Here is a 27,906-nt window from a genome sequence, read left to right as displayed (position 1 = left end):
CCATTTTCCTTGGGGGATCAGTTCAGTTCAGTTCAGTTGCTCAGTCATGTCCGAGTTTTTGTGAGCCCATAAATCATAGCACGCCAGGCCTCCCTGTCCATCACGGACTCCCAGAGTTCTCTCAGACTCACGTCCATTGAGTCAGTGATGCCATCCAGCCATCTCATCTTCTGTCGTCCCCTTCTCCTCCTGCCTCCAATCCCTCCCAGCAGCAGAGTCTTTTCCAATGAGTCAACTCTTCGCATGAGGTGGCCAAAGTACTGGAGTTTCAGCTTCAGCATCATTCCCTCCAAAGAAATCCCAGGGCTGATCTCCTTCAGAATGGATTGGTTGGATCAACATATTATATAACTGAAACCAAAACTTGAGTCGATCATGCTATAAAATGAAGCAATTACCTAGAAAAAAATTTCAGACTTATCATTTTTATGGGATATTGTTTTCTATTTGGGGAAAATTTAGTCAGAAGTTATCAAACTAGTCCTCTATGTTTTCTGCCTAGATGGACATTTGCTATCTCCCACTGCTCATCTTCCATAGATTCTTTCATCACCTTGATAAACATACATGAGTTCACCAGGTTTTTTCTTCCTGTGACACCCTTTATCCTCCCAGTTTCTCAGTGTCCCCAGAGATCAGTCTTCCAAGAATGCAGACACCTTTTGTTGTAACCACATTATTGGGTCACCCGTTAGTTTGTTACATAAAGATTAAGTAGATAAGTCCCTAGAGGGATTGAAACTTCTTGTTCTGTGTTTTTAATTAAACTTTATAAAATTTTCTCGTCACCATATCTTGGCCTGGTAATGTGGTGACATGAGCAGACTTCTCTTAAGGGCACTTTTTGGATTCAAAGCTTTTTTGACAAACCGGGAAATAAATTTCCTTTTCAGAAATGGAGTTGGAGTTCATAGATCTATATTTTGTTTGGAAAATATGATTATATTTAAAGTACTACAGAAATATTTTGCTGCAAAATACCATTGCTCTTTGATAAAGAACTTTAGGAGCTGAGTAATAACAACCGTACCTAACATTTGTTGGGCACTCACTGTGTACCAGTCACTATGGAAAATGTTTTATGTAGGTTGCTTCATGAATGTCATAATTCTGTAAGATAAAAGCATTATCATCATCATCATCATTTGCCAGTAGAGAAACTGAAACACAAAAGGCCTTTAAGAGTCTTCTGGAAACATTTTAATTGAATGCGTTAATGCACTGTGGTAGACGAGCCAAAAATATTAACTCCCTAAGAGCAGAATCATTTTATACTATTAAACCATCACACTCAAATGTCAGTCAATGGCACAAAGCAGATTCTGTGGAAAGTGGGAGCAGCTCAGGTAATATTAGCAGCAATTAACACCTATAAAAATAATTTTTAAGTTTTTAAAACCCTGCTCTGTAGTGTGTATTATCTCATCCTATCTTAGTATCATCACTGTAGCTTGTAATGGCATTAGACAGGGGTGGTAACGAAGAGAGTAGACAGCTGAGCAGTACTGATAGAACTGACCAGAATGACAGCCAAGAAGAGTCATGAGGACCTTGAGGATAGGAAAGAGCCAAATACAGATTCCTCCCTCTTCATCATCTACCATGGATGTTACCTAAGAAAGCCAATTGCAAACTTTGTTTCTTGGAAAACATCCCATCTACCCATCAAGAAGTTTTAATCAGATATGATTTGAGGTTAGTGGATAGGGCCTTAGATTTCCTCAGAATAGTGGCACTTCAGTTCTCATAGCTGTGAGGTGGGTTAAAGACACATAGTAACGAGAGTAATCTGGATGTGAGAAGGGGATCTTGGGGTTTGGTGGGAAGAAAGGGTCCCAGAAGCTGTGGTTTTTCTAGTGCACTGGCAGAGTCACCTGTGACCTTGAGAAAGGAAATTACAAACACCTGCTATGCTTCAAACTATGCTACCCGCATGCCACAGACAGCTGTTTGAAGAACTGGACTAAAAAGAACAGGAATGAAAAGGTAATCGCCCAAGAATGAGGTGATTGGACTTTTTCCTTCTTCCTTGAGACCTACTTTTAAAACTCAAGTGTCAGCTGGTACTTAAGCATGAATGACTCCTTAGTTGATGTTTCTAATCTTAATTATTCTTTTCTTTCTCCATTCTACTAGAAGATCTTTATAATAAATATATAGGCTGTTAACCATTTGGTAACCAAAGAACCTGAAAATGAGTACAGCTCAATAAAATTACCACCTTCCTTGGGACTTATTTAGGTCATACCTGAATGGTCTAGTGGTTTTCCCTACTTTCTTCAATTTAAGTCTGGATGAAGCACAAGCTGGAATCAGGTTTGTCAGGCAAAATATCAATAACCTCAGATATGCAGGTGACACCACACTTATGGCAGAAAACAAAGAACTAAAGAGCCTCTTGATGAAAGTGAAAGAGGAGAGTAAAAAAAGTTGGCTTAAAACTCAACATTCAGAAAACTAAGATCATGGCATCTGGTCCCATCAGTTCGTGGCAAATAGATGGGGAAACAATGGAAACAGTGACAGACCTTACTTTTTTGGGCTCCAAAATCACTGCAAATGGTGGCTGCAGCCATGAAATTAAAAGATGCTTGTTCTTTGGAAGGAAAGTTATTAAAAAGCAGAGACATTACTTTGCCGACAAAGGTCCATCTAGTCAAAGCTATGGTTTTTCCAGTAGTCATGTATGGATGTCTTTCTTTGGACTATAAAGAAAGCAGAGCACCAAAGAATTGATGTTTTTGAACTGTGGTGTTGGAGAAGACTCTTAAGAGTCCCTTGGACTGCAAAGAGATCCAGCCAGTCCATCCTAAAGGAAATCAGTCTTAAATATTAATTGGCAGGACTGATGCTGAAGCTGAAACTCTAATACTTTCGCCACCTGATTCGAAGAACTGACTCATCTGAACAGACCCTGATGCTGGGAGAGATTGAAGATGGGAGAAGAAGGGGATGACAGAGGATGAGATGGTTGTCCAACTCAGTCACGTCTGACTCAATGGACATGAATTTGAGTAAGCTCCAGGAGTTGGTGATGGACAGGGAAGCCTGGCGTGTTGCAGTCCATGGGGTCACAAAGAGTCCCACATGACTGAGTGACTGAACTGAACTTGGGACTTACATGTCGCTGGAACTACCAGCTCCCTAGAGAAGGGAGTGGCAACCCACTCCAGTATTCTTGCCTGGGAAATCCTATGGACAGAGCCTGGTGAGCTATAGTCCATGGGGTCGCAAAGAGTCGGACATGACTGAGCAACTAACACTACCAGCTGCTTAGTTCTTACTGAGAAAACCTTGGTGATATATTAAGCTTATCTATTTCTCTTATGTTCGACATATATTGTTTACTCCTTCTGTTACATTTTCACAATATGACCTTTTTTGTGCATTTTCACAGCCAGAATCAAGGCTCTTCTCTCTGACATGAGTTGCTGTGGTCTCCATCTCTGTGTTGCTTGTATCTGTTCCTTTATTCATCATGGCTAACTTCACTTTTTGTAGCCATAATTTCTATGATGTTCTTTTTTTTTTTTTTAGTATCAGCTTTATTTGGATATCATTCACATAGAAAAATGTTTATTCTTTCACAGTCTCCAGTTCATTGAATTTTAGTCTGTTCAGTTTTGAAAGCATCATCAGTGTCCAATTTTAAAACATAATGCTCACCCCAAAAAAGAAATCCCATACCCAGTAGTAGACACTGCCCCACTCCATTGCCTTCTCTCCCTAGCCCCTGGCAAATAATAATCTGATAATAATCTCTGTGGATTGGCCTATTGTGGACATTTTACATAAATGCAGTCATAATATGCATGACCTTTTGTATCTAGCTTCTTTCACTTGGCATGTTTTCAGAGTTCATCCATGTTATAGTATGAATCAGATTTTCATTCCTTTTTATGGCTGATTAATAGTCAATTATGGATATGCCGCATTTTATTTATTCTTTTATTCATTGATGAGCATTTGGGTTGCTTCCAGTTTTAGCTGTTTTGAATAATGCTGTATGAACATTTACATACAACTTTTTGTGTGGACATAGGTTTTTCATTTCTCTTGAGTGTATATTTAGTACTGAAATTGCTGTGTCATATAGTAACCGTGTTTAACATTTTGAGGAACTGCCAAAATGTTCTCTAAAGTGCCTGAACCATTTTACAATCCCACCAGCCAAGTATGAGAGTTTCAATTTCTCCACATCCTCACCAACACTTGTTAGTGTCTTTTTTATTATAGTCATTTTATTGAGTGAAAAGCGATATCTCCTGATTTTGATTTGCATTTTTTAATGATTAATGAGGTTAGCATATTTTGTAGTGCTATTTGTATCTCTTATTTGGAGAATTCATTCAAATTCTTTGACCATTTTCTAGTTGAGGAAATTATAATTATATTTTACTATATAATTATCTAAGTTAGATATATTTTAATGAATATGATATATATGTATATATGTAGGGGATTCAGATCTTATCATACCAAGGGTAGAAATACAGTTTTGTTTTTAGAAATGGAGTTGAAGTTAGCACATCTACATTTAATTTGGAAAATAGGATCACATTTATAGTTGTGATTGCCCTATAGAAATATTTCTATTTTAAAACACCGTGCCTCTGTGATAACTCAAAGAACTCTAGCAGTTGAATCATAATAATTATACCTGAAACATACTGTATGCCTTTCATATGCCAGGAATATAGCATATAAATCAGTTCAGTTCAGTCGCTCAGTCATGTCCGACTCTTTGCGACCCCATGAACTGCAGCACGCCAGGCCTCCTTGTCCATGACCAACTAATTATGTAACTCATATATATAGCTATGATATAGATATATTCACATTATTTATATCTAGTTGGGTTTGCTTTTTATTGACTTCTAAGAGTTCTTTATATACTCTGGGTACAAGTCTCTTCGTTCTGTAGGTTGCCTTATTCTGTTTCTTGATCATGTCCTTTGAAGCACAGAATTGTTTTTTAGCCTTTACGAAGTTCAATTTTCCTATTCTTTTCTTTTGTTACTTTTGCTTTTGGTACCATGTCTAAGAAACCATTGTCTGATCTAAGGTCACAAAGATTTGCTCCTATGTGTTCCTGGAGAGATATATGCATTTAACTCTTACCTCTAGGTCTATGTATAATCCATTTTGAGTTAATTTTTATATATGAGTTAGGGTTATAACTTTATTTTTTGCATGCATCTATCCAATTTTCCTAACACCATTTATTGAGAAGGCTATTATTTCCCTATTTAACGGCCTTGGCACACTTTTCAGTTTTTGACCATGAATATAAGGACTTATATCTGGACTCTTAATTCTATTGCACTGATCCATTTGCCTTTCTTTACGTTAGTAGTCTGCTGTAGCTTTGTAGTAAGTTTTAAAAGCAGAGTTTGTCCTCCAACTTTGTTCTCTTTCCATATTATTTTGCTATTCTACATCTCTTGCATTTCCATATGAATTTTAAAAATCACCTCAGTTTCTACAAAGCTTTTGATAGAGATTGTGTTGAATCTGTAGATCAAAATTGAGTATAGTATTTTTCCAATCTAGTAACATGGGCCTTGCAATTTATATAGGTCTTCTTTAATTTCTATCAGTGATACTTTGTTTTCAGTATATAAGTCTCGAAATTTTATTTCAAGTATTTTCTTATTTTTGATACTATTGTAAATGGACTTGGTTTTATTATTTAGATTGTTCATTCCATGGGTATAGAAATATAACTCACTTTTTATATTCAACTGTATTCTATAACCTTAGTGAATTTGTTTACTACTTCTAAAATATGTTTTGAAGTGTTTTTTAATGGATTCCTTGAGGTTGTCTATACATAAGACCATGTCATCTGCTAATATAGCTCTACTTCTTTCTTTCCATCTTGATGCCTTTCTTTTCTCTTGCCTAGTTTATTGGCTAAAATCTTCAGTATGATGTTGAAGTAGAAAAAGTTGTGTCTTTGTCTTGTCTTGCTCCTAATCTTAGAGGAAAAGCTATCAGTCTTTGACCAGTAAATATATTGTTAGCTGTGCATTTTTGTGCATAACCTTTCTTGTATTCTTACTTTATTGAGTGTTTTTATCAGGAAAGGATGTTGGATTTTGTTAAATGGTTTTTCTATATTTATTGAAATGGTTATGTGGGTTTTCTCCTTAGTGCTATTAATATGGTCTGTTACATAGACTGTCATATGTTAAGCCAGACTGTCATTTCTGAGATAAATCCCACTTGATCATAGTGTATAATCTTTTTATATGTTGTAGATTCTGTTTACTGGTATTTTGTTGATGTTTTTACATCAGGATTCATAAGAAGTGTGTAGTTTTCTTGTCCAGCTTTGGGATCATGGTAATACTGACTTCATAAAGTGAGTTAGAAAGTGTTCATTTCTCTTTTATTTTTTGGAAGAATTTTGTAAAAGATTGACATTATTTTTTTTAACCTTTGGTACAGTTCACCAGTGTTTCATTCTGTACTTAAGCTTTTCTTCATGAGAAATTTTTGATTGCTAATTCAGTCTCTTTAGTCTTAGGTCCATTCAGATTTTCTTCTTCTTCAGTCAGTTTTAAGTTGTGTCTTTCTAGGAATTTGTCCCTTTCATCTGGGCTATTTAATTTGTTAATGTACAGTTAATAATAGCACTTTATTATAATCCTTTTTTTCTCTAAGGCCAATAGTGGTATCTGCTCTCTCATTCCTGATTTTTGTTATTTGGGGTGTTACCTTCCACTCCACCACCTTTAGTTAGTCTAGCAAAAGTTTTAATTTCCTTGGTCTTTCAAGGAACCAATTTTTGGTTTTGTTAATTTTCTCTTATTTTTCTGTTTGCTGTTTTTTATTTCCATCTTAATGTTTGTCATTTCCTTCCTTCTGCTTGCTTTGGGTTTAGTTTTATTTTTCCAGTTTTAAAGTATAAGGTTACCTTATTGTTTTGATTTTTCCTCAGTGAAAACATTTACACTACAAAATTTCCTCAAATCATTATTTGGCCACTCCACATACATTTTGGTATGTGATGTTTAATTTCCCTGGTGTTCTTTTTTCTCACCCATTGGTTATTTAGGAATATATTGTTTAATTTCTATACCTTTGTGAATCTCCCAAGTGTCTTCCTGATTCTGAGTTCTATTTTCATTTCATTGTGATTGGAGAACACATTTTTATGATTTCTGGGTTTTTTTAAGGCTTATTTTATGGCATCAGTTCAGTTCAGTTCAGTCGCTCAGTCGTGTCTGACTCTTTGTGACCCCATGAATCGCAGCATGCCAGGCCTCCCTGTCCATCACCAACTCCCGGAGTTCATTCAGACTCACGTCCATCGAGTCCGTGATGCCATCCAACCATCTCATCCTCTGTCGTCCTCTTCTCCTCCTGCCCCCAATCCCTCCCAGCATCAGAGTCTTTTCCGATGAGTCAACTCTTTGCATGAGGTGGCCAAAGTACCGGAGTTTCAGCTTTAGCATCATTCCTTCCAAAAGAAATCCCAGGGCTGATCTCCTTCAGAATGGACAGGTTGGATCTCCTTGCAGTCCAAGGGACTCTCAAGAGTCTTCTCCAACACCACAGTTCAAAAGCATCAATTCTTCGGTGCTCAGCTTTCTTCACAGTCCAACTCTCACATCCATACATGACTAGTGGAAAAACCATAACCTTGACTAGCATATTGTTTATTCTAGAGATTGTTCTACATGTACTTAAGAAGAATATGTATTCTGCTCTTATTAGGCAGAGTATTCTATAGTTGTCTGTTAGATCTAGTTGATTTTTAGTGTTGATCAAGTCTTCCGTATTGATCTGCCTAGTTCTATTCATTATAGAAAGTTAGAGTATTGGAGTCTCAACAGCTTGTTGTTGAATCATCTAGCTTACCTTTAAATTCTGTCTTTTTCTTTATGTATTTTGAGACTTTTTAGTTGCGTATATATTCATACTTATTTATGGCTTCTTGATTGATTGACAATTTTATCATTCAAATGTTCTTCTTTATCTTTACTGACAATTTTTGTCTTAAATTATATTTTGCCTTTTATCAGAACAACCTCTCCAGCTCTCTTTTGGTTTCTGTTTGTATGGCCTATTTTTTCTTTCTTTTCAACTTTATTGTGCTTTTGAAATGTTCCTCTTGTAGACAGCAGATGATTTGAATATGTCTTTTTTCCATTCTTATAATTTCTGCATTCCATTTGGAGTGCTTGATCTATTTCCATTTAATTTAATTATTGATAAGATAGAATTCGGTCTATAATTTGGTTTGTTTTTCTGATGTATTTTTTGCTCCTTTCCTCTTTAATTACTCTTTTTTGATTAAAGTAATATTTTTTAATACACCAATTTAAATCTCTTTACTTTTTGTGTTATACTTGAGTTATTTTCTTAGTAGTTATCCTGAAAATTGCAACTTACATCTTAATATAGTTTAGATTAGTACCAACTTAATTTCACTAGTGTGCAAAAACTTTAATTCAGTTCTTTTCCTTCCTGCCTCCTTTTTGCTATTATGGTCCTAGAAATTGCATCTTTATACACTGTAAACCATCAGCACATTTCATAATTCTTCATGAAGTTACCTTTTAAATCAGGTGAAAAGTTGCTTGTAAGAAAGGACACATACTGTCTTTGCATTTACTTCTGTAATTACCTTAATCAGTGCTCTTTATTTATATGGGTTTGAGTTCCTGTCAAGTGCCCTTTTATTGCAGCCTGAAGGACTCCCATTAGTTTTTCTTAAAGGGCAGGTCAACTAGCAACAAACTCTGTTATCACTTATCTGGGAACATATTAGTTTCGTCTTTTTTTTACATGGTAATTTTGCTGGATATTGAATAGTAGATCAAGTTTTCTTTCCACACTTAATGTTGAAAGCATCATCTTACTAACTTGTGAACTCCAAAGTTTCTGATGAGAAATCTACTGATCATCTTGTTGAGAATCCCTTTTGTGTGATGAGTTGTTTTACTTTCACTGCTTTCAAGATTCGTGGTCTTCAGTAGTTTGGCTACGATGTATCTAGGTGTGGATCTTTCTTACACCACATGGATTTTGTGTAAGCTCTTGAATGTGCAGATTAATTTTTTAAATCATTTTTGGGAAGTTTGTGCCGTTATTTCTCTAAATCTTCTTTCTTCTCTTTTCTCTCTTCTGTGCTGTGTGCTAAGTCACTTCAGTCGTGTCTTACTCTGTGCTATAACCCTATGGACTATAGCCCATCTGGCTCCTCAGTCCATGGGATTCTCCAGACAAAAATACTAGAGTGAGTTGCGTTTTCTTCTCCAGATCTTCCCAACCCAGGGACTGAACCCACATCTCTTAAATCTTCTGCTTTGGCAGGTGGGTTCTTTACCGCTTGCGCCACCTGAGAAGCCCTGTCTCCAGGCAAGAATACTGGAGTGGGTAGCCATTCCCTTCTCCAGGGAATCTTCCCAACCCAGGAATCAAACCTGGGTCTCCCACATTGCAGGCAGGTTCTTTACTGTCTGAGCCACCAGGGAAGCCCCTCTAGTGAATATTGTACTTTTCAACTCCAGAATTTCTATTAACTGATTTCTATTTTGCCATTTGAAATACCGTTTGGGACATTTTAGAACCTCTTACTCAACCATCTTCATCTTTGTATGTATCACAGTTATATTTATATGCTAAAGTACATTTTCCACCCAGCTTCTTCTTCTGTAATTATATTACTATCTTCTTCCTCATTAAACCAAATACTCACATGTGTATACATGAACTTTTCTGAGAATTTTTGGATTATCATTGGAATTAGAAATAGACAAGCCTCAGTGTTTAAATAAGATGAGCAGTTACTTATTGATGTCTTACTATCAGCAGCCTAAAAAGCTTTTCTTTTTTTTTTAATTTTTATTTTTACTTTATTTTACTTTACAATACTGTATTGGTTTTGCCATACATTGACATGAATCCACCACAGGTGTACATGCATTCCCAAACATGAACCCCCCTCCCACCTCCCACCCCATAACATCTCTCTGGGTCATCCCCGTGCACCAGCCCCAAGCATCCTGTATCCTGCATCGGACATAGACTGGCAATTCGTTTCTTACATGGTAGTATACATGTTTCAGTGCCATTCTCCCAAATCATCCCACCCTCTCCCTCTCCCTCAGAGTCCAAAAGTCTGCGCTACACATCTGTGTCTCTTTTCCATTTAAATTTATTATTTAAGATTCCTGTACAGAGTCTTCCCAAATAAACTGAGCCTTATAGTCATTTCAGTATAAATATAAACTGTAGTGATCAGATGGACACACATGTTAGTATACATACATCAGCTGTCACTTTGGCCTAATTTCTGTTTACCATATAACTTCCTAGTTTGATGGCTTCAAGAAATTGTAACTGAGAAGCTAATGTAAAGAAGAGTGCTTTGATGATCTTCTTCAGGTGCCATCTGGAATAGAAATACCAAGTCTTAAAGATCCTCCTTTGGGCATAAATCTTAGCGAAAGCCGAAGTCAGTGAACCAGACATTTATTTACTTGGTTCCACGCAGCCCTCTAACTTCAAACTTAAATATGTAAGGTTAGTGATTAACAGCGTAGGCTAAGGAGAAAAGCAAACCTGCTAACATTTAGAATCTGCCAAACTCTGTGATTTAGACAAATAATAATCTTTTAGTTTATAATTGAGGAAACAAAAGCATATGTATGAACATGAAAGTTCCTCAGTCATGTCCGGCTCTTTGCAACCCATGGACTGTAGCCTGCCAGGCTCCTCTGTCCATGGAATTCTTCAGGCCAGAATACTGGAGTGGATAACTGTTCCCTTCTCCAGGGGATCTTCCAAACTCAGGGGTCGAACCCAGGTCTCCCACATTGTAGGTGGATTCTTTACCAGGATTCTTTACCCAACTCACTCCAGTATTTTTGTCTGGGAAATCGCATGGACAGAGGAGCCTGGAGGGCTCCAGTCTATAGGAACGCAAAAGAGGCGGGCACAACTCAGCGACTAAACAAGAAGAAGCAATTATACAATGCATACAAAGAGTTATAGTACTTAATATTTTTGAGAACTATTCAGGCATGTGCTAAGCATTTTACACTACATATGTACGTGTTTGTATGTGTACACACACAAATACATGCACACATTATATATTTGTGTGCACACACATGTTCACATATACATCCATAACTACCCTATTTAGTACTTATCATGCCTTTGTATGGGCTTCCCAGGTATACCACTCAGCTGGTAAAGAATCCACCTGCAATTCAGGAGACCCCCAGTTCAATTCCTGAGTTGGGAAGTTCCCTTAAAGAAGGGATAGGCTACACACTCCACGATTCTTGGGCTTCCCTGATGGCTCAACTGGTAAAGAAAAGTGAAAGTGAAGTTGCTCAATCATGTCTGACTCTCTGTGACCCCACGGACTGCAGCCTACGAGGCTTCTCCATCCATGGGATTTTCCAGGCAAGAGTACCGGAGTGGGTTGCCATTTCCTTCTCCAGGGGATCTTCCCGACCTAGGGATCAAACCCATATCTCCTGCATTGGCAGGCAGATTCTTTACCACTGAACCACCAGGGAAGTCCTGATTTATTAGTATAGTAATAAAACAGTTCCAGAATGGGACAGTACAAGTCTGTTTGAAGAATGCAGAATAAAAAAATAATATTCCATTTTTCATAAGGAGTATAATTTCTGTGTATAATCTTTATAAACCACTGCTTTGAAGTATGAAGTATAAAATTTATAACTACTAAGACAGTGCATAAAACTGAATAATATGTTTGCAAATACTCAGATTTACATTTGTTTAAAAATATTGTCTTCAACTAGTTCTTTTTTACTGATTTTACATTTACTCATAGCTCATGGTTTGTTAGGAGAATTTTAAAGTGATTATACTTTTTAAAGTAATTCATAAATTATTATTTTAATATTCATTATTAGCAGGCACCCTAGCACTCTTTATTGGCAGTTTGAAAGTAGAGAAACAGCAGAGTGACTTATGCAGATATTAAAGGTATCCCTTTTGTCAAAAGGGCCACCAGACCAAAAACAATGACACATAAAACGGAAACTCCCAAGGACAGGGCTGTGATCACTTTTTTCTCCCCAGCCTGTAAGAATAGCTCAGACACAGTTGTATCTAATAATTATTGCTTGGTGAATAGGTTTAATCTTTCAATTTTGCTTGTTTTTCTATTTTAAAAATTTCTCTAATCCTTAAGAGGTTGTAGGGAAACCTAAGAAATGTTTACTATGACTCCTAGTTGCAGTTTGAGCATGAGCTTGTTGAAAAAAATGATGAAGTAGATGTTAAAATTACTCAAATCTGGAGCTAGTCAGCATTTCAGTGAGACGAGGGAAACTGAGAAAGATAAGTAAAATAAGAAAGGAGAAACAAGTTTACTTTTTATAAGTTTTTCCAGTAACAGTTTATTATAAAGCTTGATTTTATATTTTAAAATGTTTAACCAAGTGTTTGTTAACCATGTAGTCGCATATTTGATATGTGCAGAAAATAAACATACATGTTTTATAAAGTAGGTCATCAAAATAAAGTTAACTAAACCTTAAAGTACATCAGAATCACCTGGCAGGCTTCTTAAAACAGATTTCTGGGTCCATCCCCAGAATCTATGGTTTTAGTTGGTCTGGAATGAGGCCCAAGAATTTGCATTTCTAACCGGTTTCCAGGTAATGTTGTCATTGCTAATCTGGAGGCCACACTTTGGGTTGGATACCCTCATCTAAGCCGATGACTCATAATTCTCCTCTTGTTATCCCTCCCAAGAAAAATAAAGTGCATTATCATTTTTCTTCACTAACAACAACAAAAATAATCCGCAGTCCAATCTATGAAAGTCTGCATCATTTTCTTGATTTTTTTTAAGGAAATAACCAATACAGAGATGTATTTTAGAGCCTTTTTCAACAAAGCACTAATAATTCACTGTAACAAGGTATGTGAATGGTGATGTCCAATAAGGTGTTTAATTAATACCAATCATTGTAAAAAACCAGTAGCTTTATTTATAAAGTCCAAAATCTCAGTCATTCCTATTTGTCAAAGAAGGAAGAAGTATTTCCAACTGGTAAATTCCAAAGAAATGCTTTATCACTATTCTTCTTTAATTATGACTAGCAGGATTTTCCTGTGTGGTATTACAGCAATCAAACAAGCTTTTCTGGTTCATGTGTGATCACAACGAATACAGTCACACTGTTATCCACAAATCAGTGTTTTGAATTCATATTAAAATTTGTGAATGCTGTTCATTTGTAATGGGTATTTGAATACCTGGCATGATAGAGTTTTAAAAATGGAAGGCATACCACCTAGCATCTGGCCCAGAACCCTTAGTTTACACACATCCAGTTTGTGTTTTGTGGTATGTTTTAGCTTTGGAGGCCCAGTCAGGACTGAAAACTCACTATCTTGATTCCTAGTTTAGTATTTTTTCCATTAACCTTTACCAGAAGGTATTAGAAATTAAATATTTTCAGTTGTCTGTTTAATGAAGCATTTAAGATCCATATATATTTATATAGCAGATAGTTTGATACAGAGACAGTAAACTTTGTGCAATTATTATTTGCTTTCTTTATCTGTTTTCTTAATCATGCTAATCTTTCTTATTATCCAGATAAGATCAGTTAAACATAATAGGACTTTAGTTTGTCTTATTTAGTGTTCATGGAAATAATTGTAAGAGACTGTGTATATTTCTACCACATGATGCTAGAAATAGGGCTGTATGTTTTTCCATTTATCTCATTAATAAAATACAATCCCAGTGTCACTATTAGTAAAGGAGTCATTTGAATGTTTAGTAATGTACTTCTGTACAATTGAGGATTTATTGTTACATTTGATTTTCTACTAAAGTTTTTAATCTGCTCTTTTATTCTGTTTTAATAATAAAGACCAAATAGTCCTTGTCATAACTGAGAAATGAGACTTTCTTACAGTTTAATTTCACTTGTTAACTGCTGGGAGGCAGCAGGCATGCACAGCTGGTGAGGGGACCACCGGTAGAGTAAGGGGGCCATGCCCAGTACGGCTCATGGGCCGGGGCAGTGATTCTCAGGTGTGTAGTGATTGGCAACTGGGCAGTGGGCAAGACGCACCTATATAGGAACTGTGCCAACAGCATCTTCCTGGAGAATTACGTGCCTGCCATCTTCAACTAATACACAGTCAGCGTCACCATAGGCGACAGCTAGTACCTCCTGATTTTCTATGACATGGCTAAACAGGAAGACTAAGAACAGACAAGACTGATCATCTGAGGCTTTTATCTTATCCGATGCCTGATGTTCTCCTTATATGCTTCTCTGTGGTAAATGTAGCCTTATTTCAAAATGTGAAAGAGGAGTGGGTAACAGAACTTAAGTAATACATGCTAAATACACCCATTGTATTAATAGGAACTCAGATCTCCAAGGTGATCCCCAAACAAGACAAAGATATGAAAGAAAAACCTGTGTCTGGAATAAGGGTGGAAACTAGAAAAAGAAATGGGAGCACACTGGCTATGTGGAATGTTCAACTTTAACACATCAGGGATTGAAGTGTTTAGTGAGCTATCATAGCCATTTTAACTTCAAAGAAACAGTAAAAAAAAAAAAAAAGTTCAAGATGTATAAATTGTTTCATTTCATAAGAAACATTTCCAGTGGCCAAGAAAACAGTCCATTTCTCTCAGAAAGCATATGAAATGCTACAGCTATCCTCAGACCTCTTGTATATAATGAAGCAGTTTAAAACTTGAGAGTATTTAAAAAACCCTTTTGTCAGAGTTCTATAAAATTCATTAAGAATGTTTCCCTAAAAACTGAAAAAGCAGCAAACCCATCTAAAGCCACAATCTATTCTAAATACTGTATTTCAAGTAGAAAGTACTGTCTCAGGAGTTTCCTAGTTAAAAAGCTACAATCCCCTCATGTTGTAACTAGGTGGAAAACAGGCTATAAAGATAACAACCTGGCTTACACCATCCATGGTTTTGCATAGTCCTTCTGGAATCTACACAAAGAAGCATCTTCTCCCTTTGCTCCAATTACTTTCTTATGTGTAAGTTGCTTTCTATTTTAATATATACAGAGTGGTGAAATAACAAGGCCAACCATGTAGCCAAAGGTCACTCCAGGCCTGCAAGAGATGGACATCCCAGAGGAAACAATGTATAAGATCAGAGAAGAATAAAGGTTTTATCGTCACTTGAGCCAGAAGTGTAACCTAAATATTTCTAACCCCTGATGTGCTTTCTTTGAGAATACCAAGAGTGTAATAAAGTCCCAATTGCATTTATCATAAAAACTAAAAATGTACACATTTTAGTTAATGTGCATTAAATACCTGTAACGAGGCTTCTGTCAAGAAAAATAAAATAGTTACTGAGGTGTTTCTTTTTATTTCATCTTATATTAATTGATAATAATGCTGCCCATAACCATAAGAAGTGCCCTTAATAAGTCTTTGGCTGAGTACTGATCTGCACCTGCATGGGGCAAAACCCCATAAGGAAAGAACAGTCAGAAATGAATAGGCTACCCAACAGAAAGAGGATAGTTGTCAGTCCTGCCAGCCAGATGGAAAAGTCTCCTAATATGTGGGGCGTCGAGGGAGAATTATCAGGAGAATCATGCCTTGGTAGTGGAGCTTATTGAGCCCTTAGAGAAAAGTCTTCCTGAATATGCTCTAACAAAACTTGAAAGCAAACCTGAAAAGGGTCAGACCAATCTCAGGTCACTACCTGCCAGAAAAATGTCCAACAGTCTTTAAAAGAGCATGAGAAAATCCAGCGCTCACCATAGTAAGCTACATACACATTAGTTTTCCAGGACTGTTCGTCAAATTACCATGAACATGGTGCGGTTTAAAACAAGAAAAATTTATTCTTTCACTGGTCTGAAGGACAGGATTCTGAAATCAAGGTAGCAAGTAAGAAGCAAAGGAAAGAGGTGCCTCATTGGCTGCAGTCTGGCACGAAGAAACTTCCTGACACTTATGGACCCGCAGGAGCAGCGTTGGAGGAGAAAGTGCTCAAGTGTATGATTTATTCAATGTAGCTTAGTTGGTTGCATGACTTGGGGTCATTGTGAGTATTAATTTTTGGATTGCATCACGGATAACATTGCAAGGAACATCGGCTGTTAAGAAATACTAGTTAATGTTCCTTCAGCACAGTGGTATCCATTGAGAAGTCTTCAAAGGCAACTATTTTCATGAAAAACCTTGCAGAAGATAATACCAAGAGGAATTCACCTAAATGTCTTATGGTAGTCTAGCAGACTCTGCCTAAACCAAGATATAGTATCTGGCAAGCACTGCTAAGAAGTCTGAGAAATATGTCCAAAAACAACAAAAAAGCTTGCCAATGACCCTTCTGCCATGAGTGATTATGCCCAACCAACTCAGCAAGCTTTAAGTAAGGGAGAGAGCTCTGTTTCAAATATGTCAATAATAGTCAAAATGTGACCAAGTGGATTTTGTGGAAGATTTTATTTCCTAAACTTGTCATTACCAGTATGAGCACATAAACACATTTTAAATTTCTGTCAAAAAAGAAAGATTGCTAAAAGATTTCATAAGTCAAGATAATTTCACAAAGATTTCATCAGTTCAAGATTTGGGTCATAGGTGGCTCAGAGGGTAAAGTGTCTGCCTGCAATGCAGGAGACCTGGGTTCAATCCCTGGGTCAGGAAGATCCCCTGGAGAAGGAAATGGCAACCCACTCCAGTTCTCTTGCCTGGAAAATCCAAAGGACAGAGAAGCCTGGTAGACTACGGTCCATGGGATCACAGAGTCGGACACGACTGAGCGATTTCACTTCACTTCACTGAGGAATGAGGGGTTTCCCAGTGGTAAAGAACCCTCTTGCCAATGCAGGAGACGTAAGAGATGCAGGCTTAAGTCCCTGGGCCGGGAAGATCCCCTGGAGGAGGCCATGGCAACCCATCCAATAGTCTTGCCTGGAGAATCCCCATGGACAGACAGGCCTGGTGGGCTACAGTCCACGGGGTCACAAAGAGCCCGACATGACTGAAGAATGATATTTGTCACACCTATGTGCAGACTACCATATGCATAAAATGGTACATTATAGAAGATCCTTTATAGGAGAAGAATAGAAATAGTATTAATTCATGACAAAGCTGCATTAAATTGTGTCTTCCAATGCTTGGAGAATAAAGCTCCCAGTATGGCTTTACTTTATCCTAAAACAGTGAGATGACAATGAAATCTAATTGGAGATGGGGAAGACATACATGAATTCTGCCGAAGCCACTGCCAAATTAAAAGAAGCAAACTTTACTGTGTATACTGTGATGCTCAGAAGAGAGTAGTTGTGGTGAAAGTGTTAGTTGTTCAGTCATATCCAACTCTTTTTGACCCCATGGACTGTAGCCCTCTGTCCATGGAATTCTCCAGGCTAAAATACTGGAGTGGGTTGCCATTTCCTCCTCCAAGGGAATCTTCCCAACCCAGGCATCAAACCTGGGTCCCCCACACTGCAGGCAGATTCTTCACTGTCTGAGCCACCAGGGAAGCCTCAGAAGAGAGTAAGCGATCTTCAAATGAGAAGCTAATGATAAAAGCACACAGTGGGACTTCATTGGTGGTACAATGGCTAAGACTCTGCTCCCAATGCAGGGGGCCTGAGTTCAATCCCTGGCCAGGGATCTAGATCCCACCTGCTATGACTAAAAGATCCTGCCTGCTGCAACTGAGACCTGGCACAGCCAAATAAGTAAAGAAAAATAAATATTTCTAAAAGAAAAAACCACACTGGAATACAAGCAGATTCTCACAATCCACGTGACTTTTGTCAGGTGTCTTCAGCATGATGATAGAATGGTCAATATTATAACTCCACTGCTGCCCACATGTGGGCTGTTGGCATGTGAAACACACTGAGTTCTCAGTGGACAGCAATTTTTCACCTAAATGTCAGTAATGGTGTGACAAAACAGGGCAGCTTTGGGAAATGTAGTCTCTGTCCTAAGGGTGGTGGTAGTTGCAGAGTTTAGTGATGAGGACATTGTTTCTATACCAGGAGATAGATTATAAGGGTGTGGAACACAGTGCCGTTAGCTGGGTGCCAATGAGGTATTGCCAGTTTGCAATACCATGAGAGGTTGGTAACTCATGATTCGCTTGACATCATCACCTTATGCGACTGTAACAGCTGTAACATAGAAGGGTACCTAAACAACAAAAATGTATTTGTTCACAGTTCTAGAGGCTAGAAGTCCAAGATCCAGTAGCCGGCCAGGCTGGTTCCTCCTAGCCTCTCTCCCTTGCTGGTTCCTCCTAGCCTCTCTCCTTGCCATGCAGACGGCCACCTTTTCGCTGTGTCCTCAGGGGGACTTTTTCTCAGTGCACATGTGCTCATGGTATCTCTTCCTCTTTCTACAGGCATGTCAGGATGAAGAACAATAGGAACAAATCCCCAGGCGGGTTCTGGGACGGGGTCTTAGGTGCCCTGAAAGGGGCACGGTGGGCCTGCAGGTGACCCAGGGGTCAGTCTTCTCAGCACAGCCAACTGCCCATGTGCTGCTGTTGAAAAATGTGCCTTATCTCTCATGAGTGATTAGGGTATCATGTCCCTCGTCCTGTCCTCTGCTGCTTCTTTCCCATGTTCGATACTAGACAAAGATGGCCTATACGTGTATTTCGTTTAAAAAAAAAATACGAGTTTAAATCCTGATTCTGCCACTTAACTAGTTCACTTTAAGCAAGTTACTAAATTTCTCTGTATATCAAATTTCTCATTTATGAAACTGAAATAAGACTTTATGCCCTCAACAGGATTGTCACAAAGGTTGAGTAAGAAAATTCACATAAGCAGCTAGCAAGGGACCCAGCACATGGCAGACACATTTTAATTAGCTTTCCTCTTCTGTGATAGGGCAACACAGGAGAATTCAGGAGAAGAGGTTTGGAGAAGGAAGAATGGAGGAAAAAATTAAAAGTCTCACTTGTACCTGAGTGAGTTGGCATCAATATACTGAAAGTTACAAAAGATTTGTCAACTTTAAACAATATCCTACATAACAGGTTTAAACTAGGGCCTATGCAAAGCAGTACAATAGGAATTGTATTTTTACCATTTAATATAATCATCATTACTGCCCTTGTATTGTATATCATTACTGCCCTTATATTGTATAGTGACAGCAGTCAATTGCAAATGTATCCATTAAAATCTTCTGGTTAATATGTTAATAAATATTTTAAATTAATTAAAGGCACCACAAAGAGTTTTATAAGCTGTTACGGAATTTCTAGCTTCCTATGGCCCATAATGTAAGTCTGAACCTTCCAGCATGTATGATCTGGCACCTACTTACTCCTGAAGCCTCGGCCTTCCCACTTTCTATCCAGATTCTTCCCTCTAATGCCAGACTCCCACCATATTGAACTATTTGGGGTTTCTGTTCCCTGGACTCTCACACATAGGGTGCAGTGCCTGGGACATACTTTTCCATCTTTTCACCTGGCTATTTCCTGATTATCTGTCATTCTCGGCAAAGCCTAAGCAAGGTACCTCTTCTAGAAGTTATCCTATTTATCACTGTACGTTCAGTCCCTAACACAGAACCAGGCACATTAGGATTTCAGTAAATACTTGTTAGGTGAATAAATCAGTACTCAACCTAAGTGCTATGAGTCGGACACGACTAAGCGATTTCACTTTCACTTTTCACTTTCATGCATTGAAGAAGGAAATGGCAACCCACTCCAGTGTTCTTGCTTGGAGAATCCCAGGGACAGGGGAGCCTGGTGGGCTGCCATCTGTGGAGTCGCACAGAGTCAGACATGACTGAAGCGACGCAGCAGCAGCAGCAGCAGCAGCAGCAACCTAAATGCAAAGGGTCGTAATGATAGTTTTCCATTACATTACAGTTGTATAGCCTGTAAGTTTTCAAATTCTATTTGCATAGGGAAAAAAGTGGAAGTAGTCTATTCTTTATATTATATTATGTGCTACTTTATACACTGCATCATGTCTGAAGTGGGTTGAGGTTTGCTTCCTTCTTGAAACTGCTGTAAGGGATTTGTAGATGCCTCTGCAGCCATTCATTTTGAATTTGGTTTTTCAAAAGAAAAAAGAATCAAATATAGTGACTACTGTAACATAACAGAGAAAGAGGGTTCTCATAGGAAGGCCTTTCCTCTTAAATTTGTGTCTCTTGAAAATAAGCTTATCAAGGTATTTTTAAAGGTAGATTTAGATTGTTGATATGAAATACCAGAAAAAAATGGTATTTGCATAGAAATACATCACAAAAAGATACATTGACAGTAAACCCAGATGATCACAATGAAATTATGTAATCTGGTTGTTCCATTGCATTTTTCCTATTGTATAGAAGTGTTGACCTTCTGGAGATTTTTTTTTTTTTTTTCTGATGCCTCTGCTTAGCACAGGGAATGAGACCAAAGGTAGAATGAAACAATTTTAACAGTGAATGATGTGTGAGCTTCTTTTTTTTTATTTGCTTCACAAGTAATTTACTTAAAAAAAAAATTAACATCTGCTATTTTGAAGCTAATCTTAGTGTATTGAATGCGCGTAACCATTTCTCAATCCCACAGCCTTTTATCTTGCTTCTCCTGCTGTGTTCCCACCACCCCTGATCCCATTAGCAAACCTTGAGACAGCCTCAGACTCACCAAAGTACTGCTTTGGTTTCAGCTGCTCTTCTGCAAGAGGAAGTGAATGTTGGGGGTTTTCTCTGTGGTACAGTTGTGATAAAGCTGTGGTGGTCTTATCTCTCCCTTAGGTAGTGGCTCTTTATGACTACACAGCGAATCGATCAGATGAACTAACCATCCATCGCGGAGACATTATCCGAGTGTTTTTCAAAGATAATGAAGACTGGTGGTATGGCAGCATAGGAAAGGGACAGGAAGGTTATTTTCCAGCTAATCATGTGGCTAGTGAAAGTAAGTTTTATGCTCCCTTCCTGGTTTACTAATATGGTATAACTGATAGTCCCAGATTTTATCATCTTCTGCTCTTTAACTTGCTGTCTTGTTACTTTTGCATATGTTTACCAATGGGGTATTGCTCTTCATTCTCATGTTGCAAAAAAAAAAAAGAGGGGGGCATTAGTACACTCAAAAGCTATGACATTCTGAGATTGGAATGCCGGCTTCATGGACTTGCCTTCCCAGGGGACCTGCCCATCTCGCTACCAACCTCCTTCAGCCCCTTTCCTGGCCACCTGCTGCACACACACTGACGTCACCCTTCCTCCTGCCACTCCTAGGCTGACAGGCACCTAAGAACCTCTAGTTCTTCAACTCCCATTCTTTTTACGTTGTATCCCCAGGCTTAACTGGCACCTGATCAAAACGAAAAAAGGCTGCAATAGATTGTTCCATTCTCAAGTAAATTAAGCCCTCGTTTGTGAAAGGAAAAAGAAATGAGCTGGAGAAGAAATTCTAAATCCGAGTTTCTGAAAGCTGTAGATTTGCTACCAGGCCTTGAGAAAAGAAAATAGAAGTAACACAGACAGCTTGAAAACAAAGGGTAAAGACTATGAAACAAGGGGATAGTGTAGCAGCGCTTCTTCAGAGAAACACATCCCATGGATTGTCAATTCGCTGTGGGGTAGGAAAAGCAGAATGCTCAGGGGTCAGGAGAGCTGAGCGCTAATCCTGGCGTCACAGCTAAGACTGCCATACCTTCGTTTCTTCCCACAGAACAAGGAAGTCGAACTCCATTATCTCTAAGCTTTCTTCCAGAAGCACTAAAATCATATCGTTCTGTTAATTAAAAATAGAATAGAGGCAGCCAAGAGAACACTCTCCATTTTGAATATTTACCAAGTCTTTTGTTTCTGCAAAGTAATTATTAAAATAATAGTTGGTTTGGGGCTGGTCTCAGAAACTCCATTCAGTCCAAACTATGGCTGAACAAAAGCACTATTAATTTCTAACGTCAGTTCTAAATTTTTAAAGGAAAAGAAATAAAGGAAAGGAGGAAGAATTTCTTCCATGAATCCTGGGTGCTGGGGGCTAGGCCCAGATAAAATTATTTCTCTTGGGGCACCACCTTCCAGGTCTGCACCCAGCCCTTCCCATGGCTCCCTCCCCAAGAGCCCTGAATCTCACTATAACTCCTTCCCCTCCCTTGTTTATCTGCAGCTTTCAGGAAACTCCTCCCCTCCAAAGTGCTAAGTGTCTCGAAAATTACCCACTCTTCTCTCCCATAAAAAAATTCTTAATTTCCTGTGTGCCATGGTTTTAATTCTTTTTCTCTGAGCATTAACGGTTAATGACTCTTAAACTCTATCTGAAATATACTTCTATGTTTAAAGGAGTATGCAGACTGGAGAAAAGTTACGGCAGTGTGGAAGGAAGAAATCTGGAGACAGGTTAATTCCCAGGCCTCTCCCCTCCCCTCAGCACTTCTCACTTCCCGGTCACCTCGGACAGCCACCTGGATGTCCCAGTGATGGCTTCCCACAGCAGCTGGAATTCTGCAGGGGTAGCTGCTGTTTTTAAACCAAGAGCTTTCTGCACAGTCTTAGTCACTCTGGAGAATATCTTTCATTTTAACTAGATATTATAATCAGTTATTTCTTCCAGATATAAGTGGAAACATTTAAAGTATTTTTCCACTTGATGGTATAAAATGATTGTGTATATCCAGGCAGGAGGGTATTAGATGCTAACTTTAGAATCTAGTTAGTTTGCAGGAATAACCTCTTAGGTTTGCACATGTTGAAAAACTATAGATATTTGATCCACAGGGGATTAAAGATTCAATAAAACTTGGTTTTCTTCCATAAGAAGCAAAGTGGGACTTACCAAGCATACTACAGTAACCATGCTTGGTGGCTGTGTGCAGAAAGCAGTTCCATGTCTCAAGAAGTGGATGTCCTTCTGATGCTGTGATTCCTTATTGTACTTCAGAATAATTGATGGGGGGGTTTTGGCATTAGTCACTGCTTATTGAGAAAGGCTTGCAAAGGCCAGAACAAACAAAAAGTTTTCAGAAAACCTGAGAATATGACTGAATTCTCAGTTCATCAGGTGTTCTTTTCCTTTCCTTTTATCCTGCTTTTTACGTGAATGTAACAAAAACTCACCTGCCCAGTTTTAACATTTGAGGGAAAATGACTGTCAGCAGCATATTCCACTCTGAAAATAGTAGGAGAAATTCTCCTTTATCCAAAACCAGTTATACAAAGCAGATGCTCTGAGGGAGCGTGTGTATATGTGTGTGTACATACACACATAACCTCTTTCAACCATTCAGTTGGAAGCCCTATCCAATAAGAGAATGATATAATAGAAGACATTGGTACCTTGTTATCACAAAGGACATTTCCCTTGTATCTTAAGCCACTGGAAAGGGAAATTAGATCAGCCTCCATTAATCACATCTAACATCCTTTCCAGTAAGAGACAAACGCATAATAAAATCAACCTATACACAAAGCCCATTAATGTAGCTCATAATTTTAGAATTTTGATCAGGTTCAATTTTGGTTCAATTTTGAACTCTTTGTCTCAGTTCAGAGTTGCCCATCATTTAACCAAAACAGATTTCCTTTTTAGCCTTTTAAAATTCCCACGTAACTGTTTAGATTCAACACCATGCATATAAGTGGATTATACCTTAGATTATAAGAACTTTAGACCAAATACCATGAGTAGATTCTGTGTCGTACATACTCCCAGTCCCATGTTTGTTTATTTCATACCATATTTGCAAATTATCCTTTATCCACCTCCGCCTGGCAAAATCCTACCTATCTTTTAGTCTGACAGCCCTGCTGCTTTTTCCATTAAGCCTTTACCCTCTGCACATCAGAACTTGTCTTTGTTACTGTCTCTGTTCAGAACAGTATCACACTCTTGTATATTGCAGTTCATTGTGAACACATCTGTCTCTGACTAGATTGTAAGCTCCTTGAGAGCAAAGACTGTCCTTGGTCATCTTCAGAGCTCCTCCAGCAGTACCCGGCTGATGATCTTGCATATAGCAGGTTCTCGGTAAATGTGTATTAAGATAAAACGAAATAAGCAGCTACATGACCGCACACATAGTCAGTAAAAATGAGACTTCCTACACTTCTGAAACTGGCTGATCAAGACTTGCCTATCGTAAGTTGTGCTCTTTGGATAACGAAGACTGTGAGTGGCCTTAATGACAAGTGCTGGGACACCTTATCGTGACACCAAGGACGTGAATAGCAATGTCTTTAGTAGCCTGTCTGCTCCTCTCCATTGTTGTTTTGCCCCCACGGAACGGCGCTCCTCAATTTGATGATGTGGATTCTTTGTTCCATTCTAGCACTCTATCGAGAATTGCCTCCGGAAGTAAAGGAGCGATCCCCTCCTTTAACCCCTAAGGAGAAAGCCAAAATGGAAAAAGCTCTTCCAGCTCCGCAGAAGGTAAATGTTTTTGAGTATATGTATTCCATGTACTTTGATTTTCACCCTCTCTGGATGAAATACTACTTCATTTTTCATGCTTATACCCTTCATTGTTTATGTTATTATTTCTTCTAATATTGCCACCAACATTATGAAATATATAAGGCAAATCTTTATTATAGCCATTTTCCAGATAAGGAAACTGAGGAGGCTCAGAGAGATTAAAGTAAACCCCTAAGTCACAGCCCAAGTGGTAGGATGCGAACCCAAAGCAGAACTTGGAACTTTTAGTATCATGCTATTTCCACTCAATGCACATCTCTGTAACTGTGATACTGGCACTGTCAGCAGCCTCACCTGAGGGGTCCACAATTATGCTAAGAAAACACTGGGGCCCACAATAAAGATGCTCCATCTTTCTAGAGCATTCCTCTTACTTGTTAGTAATTTTAAATGTTTTCAGGTTAAAATAAATATGGATATATAATCAGCCAGAGAAATGTCATGATTTTTTAGCCTGTGTGATCAACTCCTTAAGGATATCAGGCGGAATTCTAATGCTGGTAGTGCTTTGGTAGAAAAGTTTATAAGCACTGTACCACCATATATATTACTTATTTAACTTATTATGAGACATTAACTCTTACCTTAGGCTGAGTAACTTTGGTTCTTTTTGACTCCATAAACTGGCAGGCATGTACATGTATATATATATACATGGAGAAGGAGATGGCAACCCACTCCATTGTTCTTGCCTGGAGAATCCCAGGGACGGGGGAGCCTGGTGGGCTTCTGTCAATGGAGTCGCGTAGAGTCGGACACTACTGAAGCGACTTAACAGCATATATACACACACACATGTATATAAATAAATACCATGTCATGATAGGCTTTCTGACAGTTGAACCTGTCATGTATTTTTCTGCCATTCATTCTGTATTTGTTGAGTGCTTACTTCTGTGCTAAGCACACTTTAGTCCTCACTGAAACAAGATTGAGTAGCCAAGGCACCTGCCCTTAAGGAGCCTACAGGCTGATGGGTGAGACCTCTGCAAGCAGGCGATTTCAGCAGACTATGGTGGGAGCTATAATGAAGATCTAATCCTCTAAATATGCCCTAGGGAGTCCAGGAAGAGTTCCCGGAGGAAGTCAGGCTTGAGCTGAGGCTTATAGGATGAAAAAGGATGTGCTAGGTAAATGATCTTAGAAAAAACATTCTAGTGGAGGGAATAGTTTGGGTAAGGTATGATATGGGATAGTTGTGTGTAGGGAGCACAGGGCCTGATGAAAAGAAGGGTAAGTGAAATATAGGAGCCAGGCCTAGCATGCTCTGCTCAGATGCTGAGACTGTAGCCTTCAGACAGAGGGGATTCCCTGGAGAAGGAGTGACTTGTACAGATTTGCAGGAGAAAAATACCCTTCCGGTGGCAGCATGGCGGTTGGATTAGAGGGAGCTGGGAAATTGGTGAAGAAGCCATTGAAAAGAATACATAAAAACCTGAATTACTAGAGATGGAGGGGAGATGTCATAAGGTAGAGTTGACAGGATTTTATGATTGATTAGATATGATTAATTAAGTTGGAATCTAGGATTATGCTAGGGCTTATTATACAGCTACAGGGATAGTGGTACCACAGAAATAATAAAGGAATAAGGAGAATTTGGGGAGATAGAGAAAGGGAATATTGGGAGTAGGATGTGATGAGTTGTTATAGGTATCTTGATTTGTTAGTGGTGTCTCTAGAGCTCCAGATAGAAATATTCACTGGGGAGCTAGTAATTCAGGACTGGAATTTGAGAGACGGTAGAGCTTCAGAATAAAATGAGGGAGTTAATGTATTCATTGCATTACATGAAGAAAGTTGAAGTTTGTAATAAAGGAGATAGCATAGAGCAAAGAGTTCTGAGAGAAGGCAGCCAAGGACAGAATCCCAGTTGAACATTAACTAGGATTTAAGGGACAGTCAGGTGAAGGGCTTCCCTTGTGGCTCAGCTGGTAAAGAATCCACCCACAGTGTGGGAGACCTGGGTTTGATCCCTGGGTTGGGAAGATCCCCTGGAGAAGGGAACGGCTACCCACTCCAGTATTCTGGCCTGGAGAATTCCATAGTCCATGGGGTCGCAAAGAGTTGAACATGACTGAGCAACTTTCACTTCACAGGTGAAGGGAAGATTAAGAAAGAATAATCAAAGGAGAAAGAAGGGGAAAAAAGAAGTGGCCTGGAAGCCAGGGGGAAAGAGAGGTTCAAGGAGGGTACAGTCAAGAGTGTCAGAAACAGCTAGTCATGTGGGGGTCTCAGCATGTAGTCACCAAGGACCTGGCACACAAGCGCTAGTGTCAGGGACTGACAGTTCTGTGATGAGGATTGATGAATAGAACAGGCCTCCGCAAGTGAACCTGTGGAAGACATTCCCAGAGCCTCACTTGGAGAAAACCAAAGTGGTGACTAGAAGGATGACCTGGTTCCAGGAGTTACTTTCTAAATACTGGAATGACATAAAAGCACATCCGGAGTTGTCAAAGCCAAGGGGACAGGTTCACATTGAAGGCAGATAAAGAAAGCACACGTGGATCTTAGCAGAAGCAGGAGCTTTCCATTGGAAAGACCAGTTGATAGATTAGTCTTGGCTTAGAGCAGTGGTTCTCCACCGAGGGTGATTTTTGCCTCCCAGGACACATCTGGCAATGCTTGGAGAAATTTCTGCAAATATCAGCAAGGTGAGGGGTGCTACTGACGTCTAGTGGGTGGGGATCACAGATTTGGCTAAACATCATAGCATCCCCAGGACAGCCCCCTCCATAAAGGAGTGTTGTCTGGCCGTGCTGAGCATAGAGCTGCTGCTGCTGCTACTAAGTCGCTTCAATCGTGCGACCCCATAGATGGCAGCTCACCAGTCTCCTCCGTTCCTGGGATTCTCCAGGCAAGAGTACTGGAGTGGGTTGCCATTGCCTTCTCTGGAGCATACAGCATTACCCCTCTAAAACAGGTAAACATAAAAGAGGATACAGGTAAGTTGATAGCATGGAAGCTTAGAAATTGAGAAGATCTCCATGTTCTCCAAACCAGGAAGGCGGGTCTGCTTCCAGTGTGAGGGTCATAGGAGTGAGACAGGAAGAATAGTGACTGTGAGAATACCTGTAATAACAGCAGGAGCAGGGCTCACTGGGGACAAATAAAGAGATTCCTGAGTAGTTCTGAGAGCTACTGTTTGAATACCGTAAAAGCCTTGGTGGCATCTTTCCGTGTTGTTGGGTTATCCCCTCAGTAATCCTCAGCCTCTAGGCCTGGCAGTGGAGAAGGCAGATTTGGTCTGATGCATAATTGGAGGTTTTGTGGGTGTGACGGAGAACAAGAGGAGAAGAGACTTGATAGCATTGGTCAAGCAGTCGCAGGAGTGACCCACCACAGAGGATCAGCCAGATAAGAAAGGACGTGGAATTGAGAGAACACTGGCAGACTTAGCAAGGTTGCAGCAAGCCACCCACACCCCAGTGGCAGCATAGCGTGAGACAGGAAAGGAATTAGCCAGC

The 27,906-nt window shown here is 39.1% G+C and overlaps 1 protein-coding gene and 1 pseudogene across 21 annotated transcripts in view; both read left to right on the top strand.

The window, feature by feature from the left end:
- AHI1 (Abelson helper integration site 1) overlaps nt 1-27,906 on the top strand; it is a 216,515-nt gene that overhangs the window by 152,473 nt on the left and 36,136 nt on the right. For 13 of the 21 annotated variants that reach the window (XM_042253505.1, XM_060419696.1, XM_042253504.1 and 10 more), the window contains 2 exons: nt 20,764-20,926; nt 24,291-24,391. The exons of 3 other annotated variants lie outside the window; for them this stretch is intronic. In XM_042253505.1, the coding sequence (XP_042109439.1) occupies nt 20,764-20,926; nt 24,291-24,391 (264 nt within the window). Of the gene's footprint in view, nt 1-20,763; nt 20,927-24,290; nt 26,574-27,906 lie in introns of those variants that run through there. 5 more of the 21 variants (XR_006060634.1, XR_003590152.2, XR_009601649.1 and 2 more) reach the window with 2 other exon arrangements.
- On the top strand, nt 1,217-16,541 carry LOC114116210 (rho-related GTP-binding protein RhoQ-like; annotated as a pseudogene).

The sequence above is a fragment of the Ovis aries genome, chromosome 8 (assembly GCF_016772045.2).
Source record: "Ovis aries strain OAR_USU_Benz2616 breed Rambouillet chromosome 8, ARS-UI_Ramb_v3.0, whole genome shotgun sequence".
Classification (NCBI taxonomy): Eukaryota; Metazoa; Chordata; class Mammalia; order Artiodactyla; family Bovidae; genus Ovis; species Ovis aries.
This window is presented reverse-complemented; position numbering and strand designations above follow the sequence as displayed.